Genomic DNA, 20,691 nt, shown 5'->3' on the forward strand with positions numbered 1-20,691 from the left:
CTCACAACTAGATAAAAAAATATACAACTATATACTTGGTGATTTGGGGAGAAAAAGCAGAAAAAAAAAAAAGATTGGCAACATTAGCTCAGGTGCCAATCTTAAAAAAAAAAGTCTTCTAATTCCTGATTTCAAAACTTACTACAAAGCTACAGTAATAAAGACGGTGTGGTACTAGCATAAGGATAGACATATCAAATCAATGGAATAGAATCGAGAGTCCAGAAATAAACCCTTAATGTCACTGACTTTAGAAAAGAGGGTCAAGACAATTCAATGGGAAAAGGATAGTCTTCAACAAATGGTTCTTGGCCAACTGGATATCCACATGCAAAGGATGAAGTTGAACCCCTTCTCAGGCCATACACAAAAAAGTTAACTCAGTGGATTGTAGACCTCAATGTAAAAGCCAAAAATATAAAGCTCTTAAAATGTAGTAGCAAATCTTCATGACATTGAGTTAGACAATCGTTTCTTAGATATGACACCAAAAGCACAAGCAACAAAAGAAAAAATAGAGATATTGGACATTATCAAAATTTAAAATGTCTCTGCTTCAAAGGACACCATCAAGAAAGTGTAAAGACAACCCATAGAGTGGGAGAAAATATTTGCAAATCACATATCTCATAAGGAACTTATACCCAGAATATACAAAGAACTTACGATTCAATAATAAAAAATAGAACACCCAATTTAGAAACAGGCAAAGGATTGGAATAGACCTTTCTCTAAAGAAGATATACATATGGCCAAGAAACACGTGAAAAGCTGCTCAGCATCATTACCCATCAGGGAAAAGTAAATCAACCCACAGTGATACCAGTTGGCACCCACTAGGCTGGCTATAGTAACAAAAGACAACGAGAAGTGTTGATGAGAAATTGGAACCTTCATACTCTGCTGGTGGGCGTGTGAAATGGTGCAGCCACTCTGGAAAACAGTCCGGCACTTCCTCAGAAGATAAAACGTGAGTTACTGTATGACTCAGCAGTTCCACCCCTTAGGTATATACCTAAGAGAAACGACAACACATCCACACAGAAACGTGTACATGAAGGTTCATAGCAGCGTCATCCGTAATAGCCAAAAAGCGGGAGCAGCCCAAATGTCCATCATCTGGTGAAGGGGTAAATAAAAAGTGGTATATTCATTCAATGGAATACTTTCAGCGATAAAAAGGAATGAGGTAATGAAACGTCCACAATGTGCATGAACCTTGAAAACATTATGCTGAGTGAAAGAAGCCAGTCACGAAGGCCTCATGGTGTATGATTTGATTTACATGAAATGTCTGGAATAGTCAAATCTGTTAGAGACGGTAAGTAGATTCGTGGTTGCCTAGGGCTGGGAGGGGTGTTGGAGGAAACGGAGATTAACTGCTAATGAGTCCAGGTTTCTTTTTTAGGGTGATGAAAATAATCTAAAATTATGGTGGTTGTACGACTCTCAATACACTTAAAACCATTGAATTATACACTTTAAATGGGTGTATAATAATATAAATTATGTCTCGAAGGTTTTTTGGTTTTAAACAATCATTTAGCTCACAAACTGCTGTTTGGGCAGGCTCAGTGGAGAATGCTCATCTGTTTCCCCAAGGTCTGAGAGGTGACCTCAAAGCTGGAGGCTGCAGTCTCCTGAAGGCTAATTCACTCACATGTCTGGCACTTGACACCGATTGTCAGCTGGAATATTGTGGTCAACTGGGACGCTTACACGTGACCCCTCCATGTGGCCTGGGCTTCCTCACTGCATGGCAGCTGGCTTCCAAGGGCGAGCATCCCAAGAAAACCAGAGAGAAGCCATAATGTCTTTCATGTCCCAGCTTCTGAAGTCCATAGTGTCACTCTTGCCTCATGAGCGGGGTGTCAACGTCATGTTGTAAAAAGAATGTGAGAGAACAAACGGTCATCTTTGGAAGATGAACTCTGTCACAGGAGCAATGGTCCTGGGTGGTCAAGTCGAGAAGATAAGCCTCATGTCTGGCCGGGAGACGTTCAGTCCTGAGCTCCCCGTGAGGGGTGCGTTCTCTGCTAGGTCAAGCCCCATCTGTTAGAATCTTTCGGATAGCGTATGCAACGCATGTTGCATGGTTACTTGAATTCAGCCGTTTCATACCTAAAGAGCTTTTTCAAAAGACAAGGGAACAGAATTGGATCTGGAAAATGGTAAACATACATGTAATCAAGCCCAAACTAAGGAAACAGTTTGATCTGTAGTGTATTAAAACCTGGAGAATAACTTGGTATGGATTTTGTCTACGTGAATTAATGTGACAGAAAAGGGACTACTGAAGCTAAAGGCTGGAGGGAGAGCATCTGGGCTCACCTGCTGGCTGGCTTTCCATGCTGGCCCGCTGGTGACTAGTGATTGCGATGGTTAACATCACCACGGCCTCAAATGTGCTGCATTCTGAACATCTTTTAGAAGCGATAAGGAGGTAGACATGTCAGGACGTAATTGCTTTTGTGAGGAAGTACGTTTCTAGTCCATAGATTTTTAATTTAATAGGACTATTTTTAACACAACAGTGTATCCCACCAAAATTTGCAAGTGTCTGTGCTGTGCAAAAACATTTTTCTCATCAACATTGAACTTTATAACTTAAGTGTGTTCACAAGAGTGTCAGATGTTTCACCTTTGACAAAATGAACTTCCAAAAGCTTTATTTTGATTCCATGAACTTAATGAAAGGAAAGTTTAATTATTATTGGAATTAACTGATTTTCTATTTGAAGTATGTGACACAGATAAAACTGGCATGATTTCTCCACGTGAACTATTTCTCTTATTGATGCCAACACATCAACAGCCACCACCTTACTCTTCAAACATGCATAAGGAAACTTGGAATGAAAAATGAACAAATTTACTTGAGAAGAACAATTATTTAATCTAGATCAAAAGTTATGTGTCACAGTGATAAGAAAATGGACCTTCTGCATTGCGCAAGTTAAATCGTAATCTTCAGACACAATCTTCTTCTTCAAAAATTAGCAATTATTTCAAGATGTTCATGCCAACTGTCTTAGTCTGTTCAGGCTGCTGTAACAAGATCCCATAGTGAACCACAAACATTTCCTTCTCACAGTTTTGGAGAGCGCGAGGTCCGAGATCAGGGTGCGGGCAGAGTGGGTGTCTGTGGAGGCCTCTCCCTGGTCTGCAGACAGCGGCCTTGCTGTACCCTCACGTGGTGGAGCGAGCGCTCTAGTCTCTTCCTCGGATGAGGACACTAATGCCATCACAGGCTTCACCTTCCTCGCCTCACCTGGACCTGCTCACCTCCCAAGGCCCGCCTCCTAATGCCTCACCGTGGGGGTTAGGGTGTCAACAGGAGTTTTGGGGGCCCTCAAACATTCAGCTGTAACACCAGTTCAAGGTTGTTTTTTCTGCTTTTCACGTGGGCAGCGGTATCATTGCATTCCCCATGGTGAATGGTAAATGTTGACAAATATAATGGTTAAGTTATACATTTATTATCAACTTTCTTGAGAGCTGGAAATGCAGTATTTCATGTTTGATTCACTGGGCATCTGGCCTCTCCCAATTGCAGTTCCTTTGGCTCTGATTCTTGGGCTAACCCTGGTAGAATGATAGGTCTTCAGTACTGATGCAGACCCTGAAGGGAGGAAACCCCACGAGCCTGAGAATGCAGCTTATGTTTATGACAAGGTTAGGGGACAAGGGTTCTCCCCAGAGGTTCCCTCACGTAGAGTTGTGTGGCTCTGGCATATGGATAAAGGGACTGGAACCCATCCCCTGAGGCTGAAATTCACATGAGGGCTTCTGAGTATTTTGTCTGGAGTCAAGAGCTGGTCCCTCACTGGACGTCATGGTCGGTACGCCCATTGAGAACTGTCTGAGCAGGTGCGATGCTGTGATGTGCTGGCTGGACGCACTCATGGTCCCATGGAGTCACATCCATAAATTCAGCAGGAAGCGTGAAGGGGAACTGCCTATATTCCAGAGCCTGCGCCTGTCAGGGGATTGGAACAGTGCCCCATCCAGGCGAGAAGAAGGTACTCTCCTCCTTCAAGGATTTCTACAATGCTGTTCTCAGTTTCACAGCCCCGTCTGGTAGGTGGAAAAAGATAGTAGTGGTTGTCAAATCCTTGTGGGCTGTTGAAGTTTCAGTAAAAAAGCGGCCAATCCATCAGCACTGAGCATTAGTGACTGAATTGTTGCCACTACTGGCACTTGGTCTGTGACATTGGATATGGCTAATGTCTTCTCTTCAGGATCCATTCAGGCCCATGTGCTTTCACCTGGCAAGGCGTGCAGACACATTCTCTTCCTTCCACTGGCTTATTTAAACTCCCCCTGGATTATTCCCCCAATGGGTCATCCAAATATTAGAACAATAATATCTGATGACAGATGTCCAAACATTTCATAACAGTAATGAAATTAAGCAGCATATTCTGATAGTGGCCACCACGGAAGCAAATGCTCTGACCTCATGCCGTCCAAGCAGAGCTGGACAGAAATGGACAGGTCTCGAGTGAGGACAAAATCCAAGACATAGCCTTCAAATAATCTTTATGAGCAGCTAATTAGGTAGGTTCCAAAGGCATTTCACAACTTGTGTAAGACAAAGTGTTGGCTCCTGGCCCCCAGTCATGAAAGATAAAGGCTTCCATTATGACAGGCTGAGGCCAGCACATCTAAATCTGGAAATTCTATTTAATCCTCCATACCAAGTTATCAGACAAACATCTAATGTGAAAGGAGCCTCCCGAAGTAAAGAGCTTTGGAAGTGGTCTGGGCAGCAGTAAATCCAGCTGGACTTTCAGGTCCCTCTCCCTTTCAAACCCTCAGAATTACAACGTCAGTAATGGTCACAGAATAATTAGAGGCTTTGGCATTTAGATACTGTTGTATTTGTTTGAGCTTTGACCTTGATCCCCTACTGCACAGTGCACACCCTTTGAGCTAATCTATTGCTAGACCCTAAGAGAGAGACTGTCTCATTTAAGAGGAAGCTCTAATTCTCTGATCCAACATTTCCATCCTTAATAAGCTCTTTCTGAATTGGAACCACAAAAATTGGGTCACATCCAAAACAGGACTATTGTGATATGATATTAGAAGATCCATTCAAAGCCAAGCCTGGTCCCCAAGGCCTTAGCTATGTTCGTGAATAAGGAGCTGTTCAACCTTTAGGCACGGAGACTATCTCAACTGCTTTACCCAAATCAATGGCTCTCTGGAGCCTTGTCTACAAACTCACCCTCTGACGAGAAAGCATGACTCAGTAAGTGGAGTGCTGTGGCCATCAATCGTTATGATGGTAAAGTAGTTGTTACTTTTAAGTTGTTTAAGTTTACCTCTTATGGGGATTGTAATGGTATCTCATTGTGGTTTTAATTTTGTTTAGGGATAATATAAATCTTTCACAACCGGGTTTATTGTATAGTTTACATACAATAAAGTTCACCAGTTCTAAGCGCACGGTTGATTGCTCATGCTCCTTTGTGGTCAGTTACCACCTGAACACTGCTCCGAGCACCCACCGCTCTGCTTTCTGTCACTATTAGTTTGCCTTTTCTAGAATTTTATATAAATGGAATCATGGAACATGTAGACTTTTGTGTCTGGCTTCTTTCTCTTAGCACAATGTTTCTGAGATCCACCCATGTTGTTTGTATCAGTACTTCATTTCCTTTTATTCTGATTATCTTGTATTCCATTGTGTGGATATACCACCCTTTGTTTATCCATTCACAAGTTGACTGGTTTCCCGTTTGGGGCTATTATGAATGAACCACTATGAACATTTGTGTATAAGCCTTTGAACATACATTTTTACTTCTCTTTGGTATATGTCTAAGAGTGGGATTGCTAAATCATTTGTAACTTTATTTATTTATTTATTCTTAATTATTTATTTATTTATTTTGTTGGGGAAGATTCGCCCTGAGCTAACATCTGTGCCAGTCTTCCTCTGCTTTGTATGTGGGATGCCTCCACAGCGTGGCTGATGAGTGGAGTCGGTCTGCACCCGGGATCCAAACCTGCGAACCCGGGCCGGCTAAGTGGAGCTCCCAGAACTTTACCCACTCAACCACGGGGCAGGTGCCCTGTAACTTTATTTTTTAAATGCTAAAATGATTTCTGCTTTCAGGAAGGTGGAGCAGACATACTTTACCTTGTTCCTCCTGCTAAGTACAAACAAAAACTCTGGATGTTGTGTGTAACACAAACATAGGATGATTCTGAAAGATGGAAAGAAGAAGGCAGACTGGCTAGGAAACTTGGGACCCAGGGAATGACAGAGGGGAGTTTTCTCGGTTTTCTGGTTGCCACATGTATACCAGAGTTGGAACTGAAGACGCCAACAACCTGGAAATGCCAACTCACCCAGACAAAAAAGGCCCCCACCAAAGCCTGCCTTCTCTAGCCAGAGAACCAGGAAAGGGGCCACCTGGGAAAAAGTTTGAGAAAAAAAAAACAGAAAAGTTTTAGGAAATAACTGCTTTACTCCAGCCAAACACCATAGAATAAACATTGTGCCCACCCTACTACCACCCACGCCAGCAAATGCTGAATGGGGAGCCTAGACTTCCCCCCTTGCCAGCCTGTAAGGAAGCACCCCAAACCCCTGATGGAGTGATGTCAGAGAGGATGAACAGGGAGCTGGGACTTTCATCCCCACCAGGCAGTAATGAGGCCTCCCAACCGCCACCCCCCAGCACCTGAGTGTCAGTGGAGCCCACATGGGAGCCTGGATTTCCACCCCCACCTTGCAGTAACGAGGAGCCCTTCCCCTTCCCCACTTGGGCGGTGTCAGAGGAGCCTGGTGGAGAGTCAGGACATTCATCTCCACCCAGAGGTAACGAGGTGACCCACTCCCCTGCCCCAGTGGTGTCCACGGAGCCCACATGGGGAGCAGTAAGGAGGCGTGCCTAGCCAGGGAGGTGTCAGTGGAGGCCTAGCGGGGAGCCTGAATTCCTACCCCCACCTGGCAGTAATGAGGCCCAGTGTGAGAAGAAACCCACTAAAAGAGAAGGTTTAAACAGGATCAAGAGTCTCATAACATAATAACCAAATGTCCAGGTTTCAATAGATAAAGGGAGGTTGAAAGTAAAGGATGGAAAAAGATATATCATGAAAACATTAATCAAGAGAAAGCAGGATTGCCTATACTTGTGTCTGACAAAGTAGACTTCCATAGAAAGAAAACTATCAGAGACAGAGAAGGACGTTACATAAGGATGAAAAGGGTCAGCCCAGCAAAAAGGCATAGCAATTGGAAATGCGTAAGCTCCAAACAGAGCTGCCAAAATATGCGAAACAAAAACTGATAGACGTGAAAGTATAAATAGAGAAATCCACCATTCTAGCTGGAGACTTCAACACCTCCCTCTCAACAATTGAGAAAACATGTACGCAGAAAATCAGCAAGGATGGAAGAACTCTAAAGAGCCATCGACCAGGGGGATCTAACCGACACTTACAGGACTCCACCCAGCAACAGCGGCACCTTGACCACATCAATGGCACCTCCAGGTTCTGATATTTTAGTATACTTTTGCAGACGTTGCTGCTGGGGAAACTGGGAAAAGGCTACCAGGGATCTCTCTGTATTATTTATTACAATTGCATATGAATCGAAAATTATCTCAAAAACTGAAAAGTTTAATTTAAAAAATGAGCACCTGTACTTTACTTATTTAAAAGTACCCCAAGAGGTTCTATACCTTCATCTATAGTCCTGTGGTTAGAGAGGCACACAACATAATCTCAGACTTAAAGACTCTCTCTTGCTTGATTCTGGCAGAAATCACCAACAGATGAAAGGTTGATGAGGAATTTTACAGTTTACCAAATAAAGTCACTGCTTGATCTCAGTGGTACTGGGAATGGGTCAACCATGCTATTCCTGCCTCCTGCACGTGATGCTTCAAGAAGTACATAGCACCACTGATGGAGTATTCCTACCCAAAAAAAGGGAAAAGAAAAGAAAAAAAGAAAAAGAGAAAGGAGGCGGCCAGTCTGCTGGCCTAGTGGTTAAGTTCAGCACACTCCACTTTGGCGAGCCAGGTTCGGTTCCTGGCCATGGACCTACACTGCTCTGTTAGTGGCCACACTGTGTGCTGGCCCACATACGAAAAAATAGAGGAAGACTGGCATGGAGGTTAGCTCGGGGTGAATCTTCCTCAGGAAAAAGAAAAAGGGAAAGAAGCTTAACTAGAGTGTGATCTAGCCTTTAGCATTAACTTTCATTTGACAAGAATTATGACGGGATAGACAAACAAGTTGACTGAAACTGTGACTGTGCAAACGGAATGTGGGACATACTATAGCCCAACTGAGGGGTCTCTTCCACAAGTAAATGCACAAAAAAGGGATGGGGAGACGAGTGGCACTGCTGAAGTTTAATGAGACTTAAGAAATATAACCACCAAATGCAATGTGTAATCATTGTTGGATCGAATTCAAACCAATTGAACTGCTCATTTTTAAAACAATCAAGGATCTTTGAATATGGATGTCGTATTAGGTGACACCAAAGAGTTGTTAATTTTGTTAGGGTGGCAAAGGCCTTGTAGTTACGCAGGAAACTGTCTATCATTATTACTCACGCACACTGAAATATGTCAGGATAACCAGTATCTCCAGTACAATGTTGAATAAAAGTGGTGAGAGCAGACATCATTGCCTGGTTCCCAATCTTGGGGGAAAGCTTTCTGATTTTCACTTCTAAGTGTAATGTTAGCTATAGACTTTTCCTGTATGCTCTTTATCAGTTTGAGGAAATTTCTTCCTCTTCCTCGTTTGCTAGGAAGTTTTTTTTTTTTCTCTTCATGAATGGGTATTGAATTTTGTGAAATGCTTTTTCTGCATTTATTGAGATGATCATATGGACTTTATTTTTCTCCTTAGTACAGTCAATTGTATTGACTGACTTTCAAATATTAAGCCAACCTTGCATTCCTGGGATGAATCTCACTGAATCCTGATGTATCTTTGTTTTTTTTAAGATTTTATTGTTTCCTTTTTCTCCCCAAAGCCCCCCGGTACATAGTTGTATATTCTTCGTTGTGGGTCCTTCTAGTTGTGGCATGTGGGACGCTCCTCAGCGTGGTTTGATGAGCAGTGCCATGTCTGCGCCCAGGATTCGAACCAACAAAACACTGGGCCGCCTGCAGCAGAGCACGGGAACTTTACTACTCGGCCACGGGGCCAGCCCCTGATGTATCTTTTTATATCTGACTGTGTTCATTTGCTAAAGGAGTTTTGTGTCTAGGTTCATGAGGGATATTGGCGTGTAGTTTTCTTTTGTTTGTCTCTTTTTGTATCTGGGTGATGCTGGCCTCATAAAATGAGTTGGGAAGCAATCCCTCCTCTTCTGTTTAGTAGAAACATCTGTGTAAGAACTGGTACTTTTTCTTCCTTTAATGTTTGGTAGAGTTCATTAATGAAGGCATGTAGATGCAGGGTTTTCCTTGTGGGAATATCTTTATAAATTAAGAATTCAATGTCTTTAATATATACAATGTGATTCAAATTATCTACTTCTTTTTGAATGGGCTTTGGCAGTTTGTGTCTTTCAAGGAATTTTTCCATTTCATCTAATTTATCAAATTTATTAACATAGAGGTATTCATAATATTGTCTTATTATCATTTTCATTTCTGTAAGACTTGTAGTGACGTCTCTTCTACTGTTGCTGAAATAGATAACTTGTGTCTTCTTGCTTTTATTCCTGACCAGTCTATCTAGAAGTTTATCAGTTTTATTGATCTTTTCAAAGAACCTGCTTCTAGTTTTATTGATTTTCTGTTTTGGATTTCATTTATTTTAGCTTTTATCTGTATTATTTCCTTCCTTCTAATTTTCGGTTCAATTGGCTATTCATTTTCTGGTTTCTTAAAGCGGAAGCTTAGATCGTTGATTTGAGATATTTCTTCTTATATAATATGTCCACATAGTGCTATAAACTTCCCTCTTGGCACTACGTTAGCTGCATTTCACAAAAGTGGATATGTCATATTTCCACTTTCGTTAAGTTCAAAATATGTTCAACTTTCCCCTGCGATTACTTCTTTGATCTATGGGTTATTTAGAAGTGTTATTTAATTTCCAAATATTTGGAGATTTTTCCAGAAGTCACTCATTTTGTTATTGGTTTCTAGTTTAATACCAGTATGGTTGGAGACATCCTTTGTATGACTCAAACCTTTTTAAATGTATTAAGACTTGTTTTATGACCCCAAATACGGTGTATCTTGGTAAATGTGCACTTGAAGAGAATGAATATTCTGCTGTTGTTGGGTATTCTATTAATGTTAATTATGTTAAATTTATTAATAGAGTTGTTCAAGTCTTCTATATCATTACTGAGTTTCTGTCAATTATGATTAACTACTGTTCTACAGTTATAATCATGCACCACATAATTATGTTTCGGTCAGTGACTGTCCACATATATGACAGTGACCCCATAGGATTAGTACCGTACAGCCTAGGTGTGTAGGACACTGTTCCATCTAGGTTTGTGTTAGCACACACTATGATGTTCGCACAGTGACAAAATTGCCTAATGATGCATTTCTCAGAACATACCCCATTCATTAAGCAACGCATGACTGTACGGAGGGAGGAGTGTTGAAATCTCCAACTACAATTGCATATTTGTTTAATTCTTCTTTAGTTATATCAATTCTTTTCATGTATTTTGATGCTCTATCATTAGGCACATACACCTTGAGGATTGTTATGTCTTCTTGATGTAGTAACCTTTTTGTTGTTATGAAATTTTCCTGTTTGTCTTTGATAGTATTCTTTGTTTTGAAATCTACTTTGATATTCATCTAGTCACTCCAACTTTCTTGTACTTTGTTTTGTCAAGGTAGGTCTTTTTCCTTTTTTTTTTACTTTTAACCTATCTCTGTTTATATTTCAGTGGGCTTCTAGCATTTACCATCTAGTTAGGTTTTGCTTTTTTATCAATCTGACAATCTCTGCCTTTTACTTGGGAGCATTTATATCATTGACACTTAATGTAATTACTGATATTATTGTGCTTAATCTATCTTGCTATTTGTTTTCTATTTGTTCTATCTGTTCATTTTTCCTTTTTTCATCTTTATCTGCCTTCTTTTGGCTTAATTCAGTATTTTTCTTTTTTTGAGGAAGGTTAGCCCAGAGCTAACATCTGTCACCAATCTTCCTCTTTTTGGTGAGGAAGACTGGCCCTGAGCTAACATCCATCCATCTTCCTCTACTTTATATGTGGATGCCTGCGACAGCATGGCTTGACAAGCGGTGCCATGTCCACACCCGGGATGCGAACCAGCAAATCCCAGGCCGCCAAAGCCAAACTCTACTGTTGCCTTATTAGCCATAACTCTTTGTTTCATTTTTTCAGTGGTTGTTTTAAGGTTTATGATTTACATTTTTAACTTCTCACAGTTCACCTTCAAATAGTACTACAACAGTACATATATAATATGGGAACCTGAAAACAAGATATTGCCATTTCTTCCCCCCATTTCCTTTCTGCACGTTTTCATATATTTTACTTGTATCTTTGTTACAAACTGCCTTTTTATAATAAACAACAATCACCATTTTTTTCTCTATACAAATAACTTTCGCTTTCAATTTTTGTATTCATATATAATATGCATACTGTAAGTTCGCCCTTTTTTAGTGTACAGTTCTGAAAGTTTGGGCAAATGTATACAGTGATGTAATCACCACCACAATCAACATATGAATCCATTCTGCAGTTGAGGGACATTTGGGTGGTTTCCAGGTTTCGGCAATTACAAATAAAGTCTCTATGAAGACTCGTGTGTACATTTTTGTGTAAACATCAGTTTTCCCTGAGTCATCTGGTAGCGTATGTTTAACTTTAAAAAACTCAATGATCTTTTTAAAGGTTAAAAATGAGAAGAGGATTTTTATACTTACCCACAAATTTACCATTCCCGGCACTCTTCATCTTTCTCGGTGTAAATCCAAATTTCCAGGGTCTAGAGAACTTTTTCAAATATTTCCCATGGCGAAAGACTGCTGCTGGGAATTCTGTCCATTTTAGTTTGTCTGAACATAGTCTTCATTTAGCCCTCATGTTTGAAAGGCGTCTTCGCTTGGACACAGAATTAGAGGCTAACAGTTCTATTCCTCTAACACTGTAACATGTCCTTGCACAGGGATGCAGGCTGGAGCTTTCCGCAAGTGCCAACGAGAGCAGCACAGAGCCGACCTCTGGGAGCGCACGGCAGCCGCACAGCCTCCAGGGCCACCACTCCTGAGCCAAGGCCTCATTTCAGGACCTGGAGCACCGGGGAAAGCCCCCTCCCGGAGGGCACAGGGACCCCGGGACAGTTCAGGCGCCAAGCCAAGGGAGATGGGGAGACCTGGCAGGGAGTCCCCGGGAGTCCCAGCCCTGAGCCATGGGTGCGCTGGCAACTCTCGGAACAGGCTCACCCATCCCGGCCCTGCGGCCAAGTCCCAGGTCACCCGCCCGAGGCCACAACCCTCCGGCCCTTACGCGTCGGCAGCGCACCCCGGCCTCGAGGCTGGGTGGGAGCCGCGGGCGTGGGGACCGCGCACATTTCCGCGACTCCCTCCGGCCCCCTCTCCCCGCGCTCCGCCCCCTGCGCCCGTGGGCGGGGCCGGCGCAGTCTGTTAAAGCAGAGCCTGGCTCCCGTGCTGCCTCCTGTCGCCGACCGCTGCCCCGCCTCCCGTGCTGTCCGAGTGTCTTGCTGCCGCCATGTCCCGGCTGCTGTCTACGCCGCGGGCCGCCGCGGGCGCCGGGGTCCGGCCCGCCACCGTGCTGGGCGCTATGGGGATGGGGACCGGCTTGGACGCTCCCGCCAGCGCCGCGGCCGTGCGCGCCTTCCTGGAGCGCGGCCACACCGAGATAGACACGGCCTTCATTTACACCGACGGCCAGTCCGAGACCATCCTGGGCGGCCTGGGGCTCGGGCTGGGCGGCGGCGACTGCAAAGGTATGGCCTGGTCCCAGCGCCCAGCCCCTGACCTCCTCCCGCACCGTGCAGCGCTGACCCGGCCCCAGCCGTGCACCTGCCGCGGTCAGGACCGACCCCTTCGCCCCCTCCCAGGGCGCCATGCTCCCCTGGCCACCCCGCAGCTCTGTGAACCCCAGTTCCTCAGGCCTCGTCCACATTTAGACCCGATCAGCCGGCCAGGCCTTTGTCCTGATTCCTTTCCGCTTTTCCCTTGGAGAAGGCAGCCCAGGAGCCTCCCTGCAGCAGCGTCCCCTCCGTGGTCTAGCTGGGACCAACTTGGCTAGCCCTTCTAGGGGGCACTGCGAACCTTGGGTCTGGCGCTATGCAGTCCCAGCCCCCTTCCCGTGCCGCGCAGGTGCACCGTTCCGGCCTAGACTTTGCTCCGTGGAGCTTCGGTTGGCAGTGCCTCCTCCTGGCGAATCGGGGAGTGGGGGTGGCACGGTGACTAACTGCCCTCTCTGTGCCAGCCTCCCTCTGGGGCTGTAAAAGGGAAATTGACACTAACGGGATCCGGGAAGCCCAGATTCTGGAGCTGGCTGAGGATGCCGGCAGAGGGAGCAGTTCCTGGGAGGGGCTGTGGAAGAAAGCTCAGAACAGGGAACCTTGGACCTTGAAGAACTGATAGGAGTTTGTCAGGAAGAGTCAGAGGAGAGAGGGCATTCCTGCCTGTGGGCGTGGGCAGTGGGTGTGCAAAGGCGGGGAGATGTGAGTGCCCAGGGTTTTGGAGCAGGTGGGTGTAGCTAATTGGGGATGGTGTGTCGGGGAGGGGAATGTGCCTCCTCCATTCTTGGCCACTTGAACTGCTCAGGACTGGACCTGTGCCTGGGGCGGGCTCAGCAGTGTTACTGTTACGGCTGTTATTAGTGTGGATTAGCGCCCTGGCCAGTGCTCTCAGAGGCTCTTGGCCCTTTCTCCTGGGAGAGTCCTGCTCGGTTTGTCCTGTGACTCACAGCATGGCACATCGGGAACGAAACGGGAATGTGCATGCCTCTCGGTGTCTCACTCTTTCTAGATCACCTGCTTGCCTCTCCGTGACAACTCTGATCTTCTTTCTGCTTATTTTTTCTTCTGCAACCCTCCTTCAGGCCTCAGCTGGCTGGGCCCGGCTCCTTAAACCTCAGGTTCGATTCACATCAGAAGGGCTGGGGGCCCAGGCTGAGGAGGTGGTGGGATGGAAAACTTGCAAGTGAGTGGTCCTCAGCCTGCGCCCTCCCCTGTGTCCAGGAGTCGACTGCCTGCCCTTTGGCCTGCGAGCTGACTTTCTGAGCATGAAAAGGGCAGGGAGGGCCCCTGTCACCCACCAGTGGCATCACCTCGCTGGGGGGCATGGAGAAGAGTGGTTAGTCCCCGACTCCCATAGGTGGCAGAACCCAGGCCTTTTCTCTGTGGGACATTGCTCTAACGCATCCCTGCCTTTCCTTCTCTGGTCCTGAGAGGAGGCCTCTTGCACGTCGTCCTGAGTTCCTGCGCAGGCTCTCCCTGCTGCTCTGCCCGATTCCAGACCTGCCCTGGGCTTCTTTGGGCTTCGTTCAGGGTCATCTTTCAAAAGTGCTGAGCTGACCACTTAGCTCCCTGGCTGAAAAGAGCTCAGAGGCTCCCCATGGCCCCCTAAAGTCCCGATTCCCCGGGGTGCCCTCAAGACCCTTGCACCCGGCTGGCCCCTTCTGTTGCCTGGCGTCCCCCTGGACCAGGTGTGCTAGATCCATGGAGTCTCAGGCCTGGCTCCTCACAAGCCAAATCCTTGCCTCCGGGGAGGCCTCTGACTTCCCCTGGGAGACTCAGACTCCGGTTCTAAGGAAAGTCGTCCCTGAACTCCCGGCGGGCCTCTCGACTCTGGTCTTGGCGCCTCTGCCCCCTCGGGTGTATCTCTGCCTCGCTTACTGTGTAGGTGCCCTTAGACAGTGAGTCCTCGAGGGCAGGGACCCAGCGCTGGGTTCCTGTAGGTCTGGTGCGTCCATCTGCCTGGTGGCAGTGATACTGTTAGCACGTTATAATAATGAGCACGTCCTTCCGCATTCTCATCAATCATCGGGACCTCTCTATGAAATAGTACAATTGTCCCTCAATTTACAGTTGAGGGTATTGAGGCTCAGAGAGGTGAAGTAACTTGGTCAAGTTCACAGCGCTAGTAATGGCAGAGCTGGGACGTGAACCCAGGTCCGTCTCAACCATTACACTAGACCCTTCGCAGTGTTTGGTAAACTGGCCTCAACTTCCATCTCTCTCCTCCCAAAGTGAAAATCGCCACCAAGGCCAATCCGGTGGGTGAAAATACCCTGAAGCCTGACTGTGTCCGGTTCCAGCTGGAGACGTCATTGAAGCGGCTGCAGTGTCCCCGGGTGGACCTCTTCTACCTGCACCTGCCGGACCACAGCACCCCCGTGGAGGAGACGCTGCGCGCCTGCCACCAGCTGCACCAGGAGGTGAGGGCGGCCCCCTGAGCTTCGGAGGAGCTCTGCTGCTCTCCTTGCCCTGTCACTACCCAGGAGAGTGAAGCTGGGGACAGACCCTTTCACGAGGTCACACCCCGGTCTCCCTTGCAGCTCTCCTGGGCTGCTGTGGGATGTAACGGCCGTCTCTCCCTGGCAGGGCAAGTTTGTGGAGCTGGGCCTCTCCAACTATGCCGCCTGGGAGGTGGCTGAGATCTGCACCCTCTGCAAGAGCAACGGCTGGATCATGCCCACCGTGTACCAGGTGAGGGCCGGGCTGCGGAGGCCTCCGTCTCAGGGCGCCTGCTCATCCTGGGGTCCCTGCACCCCTCCGAGTTCCCCTGTGCCATCCACATGGCAGCCCCTCCCCTACTCACAGCCTGCAGGTGGCTCCCAGGTGGCCCCGGGATCATGTGCAAGCTCCTCAGCCTGGCCAGCAGGCACCTGCTTGCTCCGGCATGAGCTCCCCTTCCCGCCTGCATGGGCCCCTTGTGTGTCTCTCCTGCTTCCTCACCCTGCACCTCAGCCTGGAGCATTGCCCCCTCGTCCCCTGGCAGAAGTGCTCAGGCTCACTTGATGCCTTTCCCTCTCGAAGCCTTCCCCCACCGCAGTGGAGCCTGACATCTCAGGTTCTGCTTGTCTCCTGCTCATTCGTTCAGCACACGTTCCTGCAGCTGCTTGGAGCCAGGCACTCGTCACAGAACCTAGCAGTGTGTCGTCATTGCCTCTGTTCTTGGGGATCCCTATCTACACTGTACCTTGCTATTAAATCCTCAGCGTAGGGGCCTTGTCCTTTTGGCTCCTGGATGGAAGTCCCATGTCCAGCCCGTCATCGGTGCTCAGAAATGTTGGCTGAATGAATGAATTTTCCATGGGCACGACCCCTCCCCATCACTAAGTATGTGCCCTGATTGTCAACATCCTGGGATTTTTAGGGTCTGATCAGAGGGTTCTCCAAGGGGCAATTTGGGGTCCCTTCCCTTGGGACCCGCACCCACTCCAGCTGGTCCATCTACCTGCAGGGCATGTACAACGTCATCACCCGGCAGGCGGAAAAGGAACTCTTCCCCTGCCTGAGGCACTTTGGACTGAGGTTCTACGCCTACAACCCTCTGGCTGGTACGGGCTGCAGTGGGGCGGGCTCCCCTGGGGGAGGGCGTTCCTGGTCCTGTCCTGTGTCTGCCTACTCCTGACCGGAAATCCAGGTCCAGGACCTGGGAAGGAGGGAGAGGTGTGACCAGAGGCTGGGCTGTCCTCCATCCCTCCAGGGTCCCCCACCATCCCCCCCAGTCCAGAGCAGCCTCTGGGCGCAGTGCGGGCCAGCGGGTCTGATTGCAGCCTTTCCGCAGGGGGCCTGCTGACCGGCAAGTACAAGTATGAGGACAAGGACGGGAAACAGCCTGCGGGCCGCTTCTTTGGGAATAACTGGGCAGAGATCTACAGGAATCGGTGAGATGGGGGTCTGCGTCAGTGCAGGAGGTAACCTGGGTCCCCTTAGCATGACATAGGGAGTCCCTGGGGCTGCTTTCTTGGGGCGAGGACTCCCACTGCTGCTCAGACTGAGGACCCTGCAGTCCCACCCATTTGACCCCGCCCCTTCCCCTCCCTGAATATTCCTTATGTCTCTGGGAGGGATTAGGGGCCTTGATTGGGAATGTGGAACCCTGGGCCTTGTGCCAGGTCTGCAAGCCTGTGTCTCTCCCTGGGAAGACTCCCCCTGCCCACAGCGGGAGGGGACCTTGGATTGGAACCTGGGAACCCTGGGTCATGCTGCTGCCCCACGACTAGGTGGCCCTGTCTCCTTGGGCCAAGGAGTCTAAGTTTTGTAAACTCTTGGCAATAAAATTGTCCTCAGTGTCGAAAGGGATAGGCGAGCTGCCCTGGAAACAGCGTTCCTCCTTCTTTTTCACTTTCTAAATTCTGAAAAGTTTATCAAAGTAACACAGTGCTTGTTCCCAGGGAATAGCCCCCTTTCCACACGGCGCTTGGCGGGACGATTCTAGATTCTTACAGCTTTCTTCCCTCTGGCATCTTCTCTCTAATGGAGGAGAGCAACAAACCAGGCTTCCTGCAAGAGGCTCGATGCGAGTTTGTGGATATGGCCTCGGGCTTTTGAAGCGGCGGAGTTTGTGATATTTGGAGTCTCTGTGTGTGCACAGCTGTGATTTAAATCCTCATCCAGCCCCCGCATCCCCCAAGAGTTTCTGGGAACAGCGGCCAGGTTTAGGGTCCGTCACTGTAAGCAGTGTTTCTCCAGGGGCTTTCACACCACCAGGGCCTGGACCTCACCCTGGGGGATCCAGGCTGATGGTTTCCACCTTGTCTGCTCGTCAGTTTATAAAGCATCATCAGGTCCATTATCTCCTCTATGAGTCGCATTCAGTTTCTGGGGCTGGCATGGCATGTGTCCTTTCCTCACTGAGCAGGTCAGAAAGTGAAGGCAGGTGGCTCAGCCGAGGCCAGAGCCAGGACTGGTCGAGGGTCCAGTCTGTGACCGGGGCTCACAGATGTGGTGCTGTAGCTGCTCCTGGGTCCTGATTCAGGAGTCCCGTTGTTCACATCTGGTGAGCACGATAAGTGTAAGGGTTCTTGCCCACGGCATCCCCTCCACTCCCAACACCGGACTGCAAAACAACAGCCTGATGAAGGGCCCAGAAAGCCACCTGCATTCTGCCAAGCAAGGCAGTGATACCTCCACGAGGAGACGCTGGCCCCTCAGTGCCCCAGGCACTGGGCTGGGGCGGCTCCCTGGACTGGCCCCATGGTACTGACCCGTGTCCCCCTCCCCATCTACGCAGCTACTGGAAGGAACCCCACTTCCAGGCCATCGCCATGATGGAGAAGGCCCTGCAGGCTGCTTATGGACCCAGCGCCCCCAGCATGACCTCGGCCGTCCTCAGGTGGATGTACCACCACTCCCAGCTCCAGGTAAGCACATTGTCCCTGCAGGCTCGGCTCCCGCCGTTCCCTTTTGGAGGGTGGAGGGGGACTGGAAGCAAGGAGAGGCTCCTAATTATTGGGGGACTTCTGAGATTACTCCTTTTCCTCCTCTGCACTTTCCCCATGGCATAGGTCTCTGGGTGGAAATCCTGTTCCTAGAGAAGTTTCTTAAGTGCCACATTAGACACATTCTTGCTCCTATTAAGTGTGGTTATCCCACTTCTACATTTGAGGCCACTCGCTCACAGACACTTCTTCCGTTAGCCAAGTCCCTCGGCTGCCTGTTGCAGGGCGCGAGCACAGCTGTGACTCTGAACCCTGCATGCTGTTGTCCCCTGGCATTAGTTCCGTCCCTGGCCATCCACTCTGTGCCCCTGGTGGGGATGCCCCCTCTCCCTGCTGCCCCATCGTTCCCTGACCCCTTCGTCTGGCCCGGGCATCGTATACCAATGGCTCCCCTTTGTTGAGCACCTGTTAAGTGCCAGGCCTGACCAAAGGACTTCACCAAATTCTAATTCCTGGAATCACCCTGCACAGTAAAGAAGTCTGAAGCTCAGAGAGCTCAAGTAAGCAAGCCACGTCTACCCAGCTGCCAAGTGGCTGAGGTGAGTGGCTCTAACTCAGGTCTGTCTGCTGATGAGACTGTGGTGGCACGGTTTAGAGCTGTCTGAGGGCAATATAAGTTCTTTCTGGAACAATAGAGGGCATAAACAGACATCAGATACCACCTTTGGCAGGGGCGAGGCTGGGAGGGAGTGTGTGTGACGGGAGTCCCTGTGCATTAGTCTCCTAACACCTGGCCGTCTCCCCTTTCAGGGTGCCCTCGGGGACGCTGTCATACTGGGTATGACCAACCTGGAGCAGCTGGCACAGAACTTGGCAGCGGCTGAGGAGGGGCCCCTGGAGCCGGCCGTCGTGCAGGCCTTTGATGATGCATGGCACCTGGTTGCCCATGAATGTCCCAACTACTTCCGCTAAGCCCCCAAGGGCTCAAGCCGCCAGCGGTTTCTTTCTTTCCTGTCCCCTCTTCTGTTCTCTCCCTTGGCCAGTGTTTGCCTTAAGCTGATTCAGCCTGATCTTCCGTGGCTGTCTGGATCCACACGTTAATTTGTAGATTCCTGCCTTGCTCGGGTGGCCTTCTCACTGTGTAAGGCTGGGGCGGAGCCCTGCTCGGCAGTTCCTGTCTGAATAAAGCAGGCATTTGACCCGGCTGTAGCCCAGGCCCTGAGTCAGCACCACAGGCTTGTCTTCATGCTGCCTGGGGGCGTCCTGCCAAAGGGGCAGAACCGTGAGCTGGGGTCTTCAAAGGGCAGAGGCGCTGAGGGGGTCTCAGGGCACACTGCCCTCATGAGGTCTCCCCAGCCTCCTGTCCTGAATCCAGCCTGGCCCCTGACACTGGGGCTGCAGGTGGCCCTCACTCTCCTACACACGACAGAGAAAGAGGGCCACACACTGTGAAGCGGGTCTTCTCTCATTTAGAAATGTCCTCACTAAACATTTACAAATATAACAGTTTGGGTAAAAACATACTATTAGAGTCGCCCCGAGAAGAACAGAAGCTCCCAGGACGCTGTGGACCATTTTGAACCCACGCTGTCAACTTCAGCGGTGGCTTCGCTCTTGCCTTGGCTGAAGCCTCCTGTCTCTGGTCATCCACCACATTCTTGGCCCTTGCGCCGGGCCTGCTGCTGTTGGGAGTGGGGGTGGGGCACGGGCAGCCAGGGCCCCCGTTTCCCTCCGCAGATCCCCGCTCTAAGCAGGAGGCATCCCAGGCTGGAGCAGAACAATCCCAGGGCTGGTGGTTGCCGTGTGACCATTCCCAGAGCGGAAAAGTCCCTCCAGCCCTGGGTGAGCGGTGGAGGCCACACTCAGAGCTTGCTCAGCTTGAAGTGATGAAGGGGCTCAACTCGGAAGCCCTACAGAACCACCTTTGAAGGCTCCTTGTTCTAAGGAAAGTCCCATGGCCGTCTAGAGGGAGGCACCCTGAAAACAGAATATATTCTCTCCAGAAACGAGTGCCCCTCCTTCCTCTTCGTCCATAATACAATGGAAGCTTCCCCTAAGTGGGGTGGTGTATTCGTTATTGCACAGCAGACCACCCAAAACTTGAGTTGCTTAAAATGACACAATCCCCAAATTAATCTAAACATTCAATGCAAACCCTATGAAAATCCTGGCTGGTTTTTCTGTTTTTTGTTCTATAACACAAATTGATGAACTCATCCTAAAATTCATATGGAAATTCAGAGGACACAGAATACCCCAAAGAATCTTGATTAATTAATAAGTCCTGAGGGCCAGCCCCATGGCTGAGTGGTTAAAGTTCCATGTGC

The 20,691-nt window shown here is 48.5% G+C and overlaps 1 protein-coding gene and 1 long non-coding RNA gene across 4 annotated transcripts; one reads left to right on the forward strand and one right to left on the reverse strand.

The window, feature by feature from the left end:
- Positions 1-593: 593 nt before the first annotated feature.
- LOC139081977 (uncharacterized) lies at positions 594-12,063 on the reverse strand. The gene is made up of 2 exons (XR_011537560.1): positions 11,926-12,063; positions 594-2,129 (listed from the first exon to the last, which is right to left on the reverse strand). It is a non-coding gene; the product is annotated as an uncharacterized lncRNA (long non-coding RNA).
- On the forward strand, positions 11,990-19,569 carry LOC103545779 (aflatoxin B1 aldehyde reductase member 3-like). Of its 3 annotated transcripts, none has more exons than XR_011537558.1 (8): positions 11,990-12,968; positions 15,225-15,412; positions 15,579-15,683; positions 16,441-16,537; positions 16,768-16,867; positions 18,217-18,346; positions 18,896-18,963; positions 19,175-19,569. XR_011537558.1 is itself a non-coding variant. In XM_070610734.1 (8 exons), exons 1-8 carry the CDS (start codon positions 12,731-12,733, stop codon positions 19,334-19,336), a joined length of 1,083 nt encoding a protein of 360 aa, XP_070466835.1. In that variant the 5' UTR covers positions 12,653-12,730; the 3' UTR covers positions 19,337-19,569. The 3 variants fall into 3 exon arrangements, 2 of the variants coding, with proteins under 2 accessions (XP_070466835.1, XP_070466836.1); XM_070610734.1 differs by having other exon boundaries at positions 12,653-12,968; positions 18,901-18,963; XM_070610735.1 differs by lacking the exon at positions 18,896-18,963 and having other exon boundaries at positions 12,653-12,968.
- The last annotated feature ends 1,122 nt before the right edge of the window (positions 19,570-20,691 follow it).

Source organism: Equus przewalskii, chromosome 2, assembly GCF_037783145.1.
Source record: "Equus przewalskii isolate Varuska chromosome 2, EquPr2, whole genome shotgun sequence".
Classification (NCBI taxonomy): domain Eukaryota; kingdom Metazoa; phylum Chordata; class Mammalia; order Perissodactyla; family Equidae; genus Equus; species Equus przewalskii.

Bases quoted from the DNA above. Each gene is read 5' to 3' on its own strand.
- LOC103545779 (XM_070610734.1), top strand. From the start codon at position 12,731: ATGTCCCGGCTGCTGTCTACGCCGCGGGCCGCCGCGGGCGCCGGGGTC. The intron at 12,969-15,224 runs GTATGGCCTGGT...CTCCTCCCAAAG, and splicing joins GGGCGGCGGCGACTGCAAAG to TGAAAATCGCCACCAAGGCC. The intron at 18,964-19,174 runs GTGAGTGGCTCT...CTCCCCTTTCAG, and splicing joins CCAGCTGCCAAGTGGCTGAG to GGTGCCCTCGGGGACGCTGT.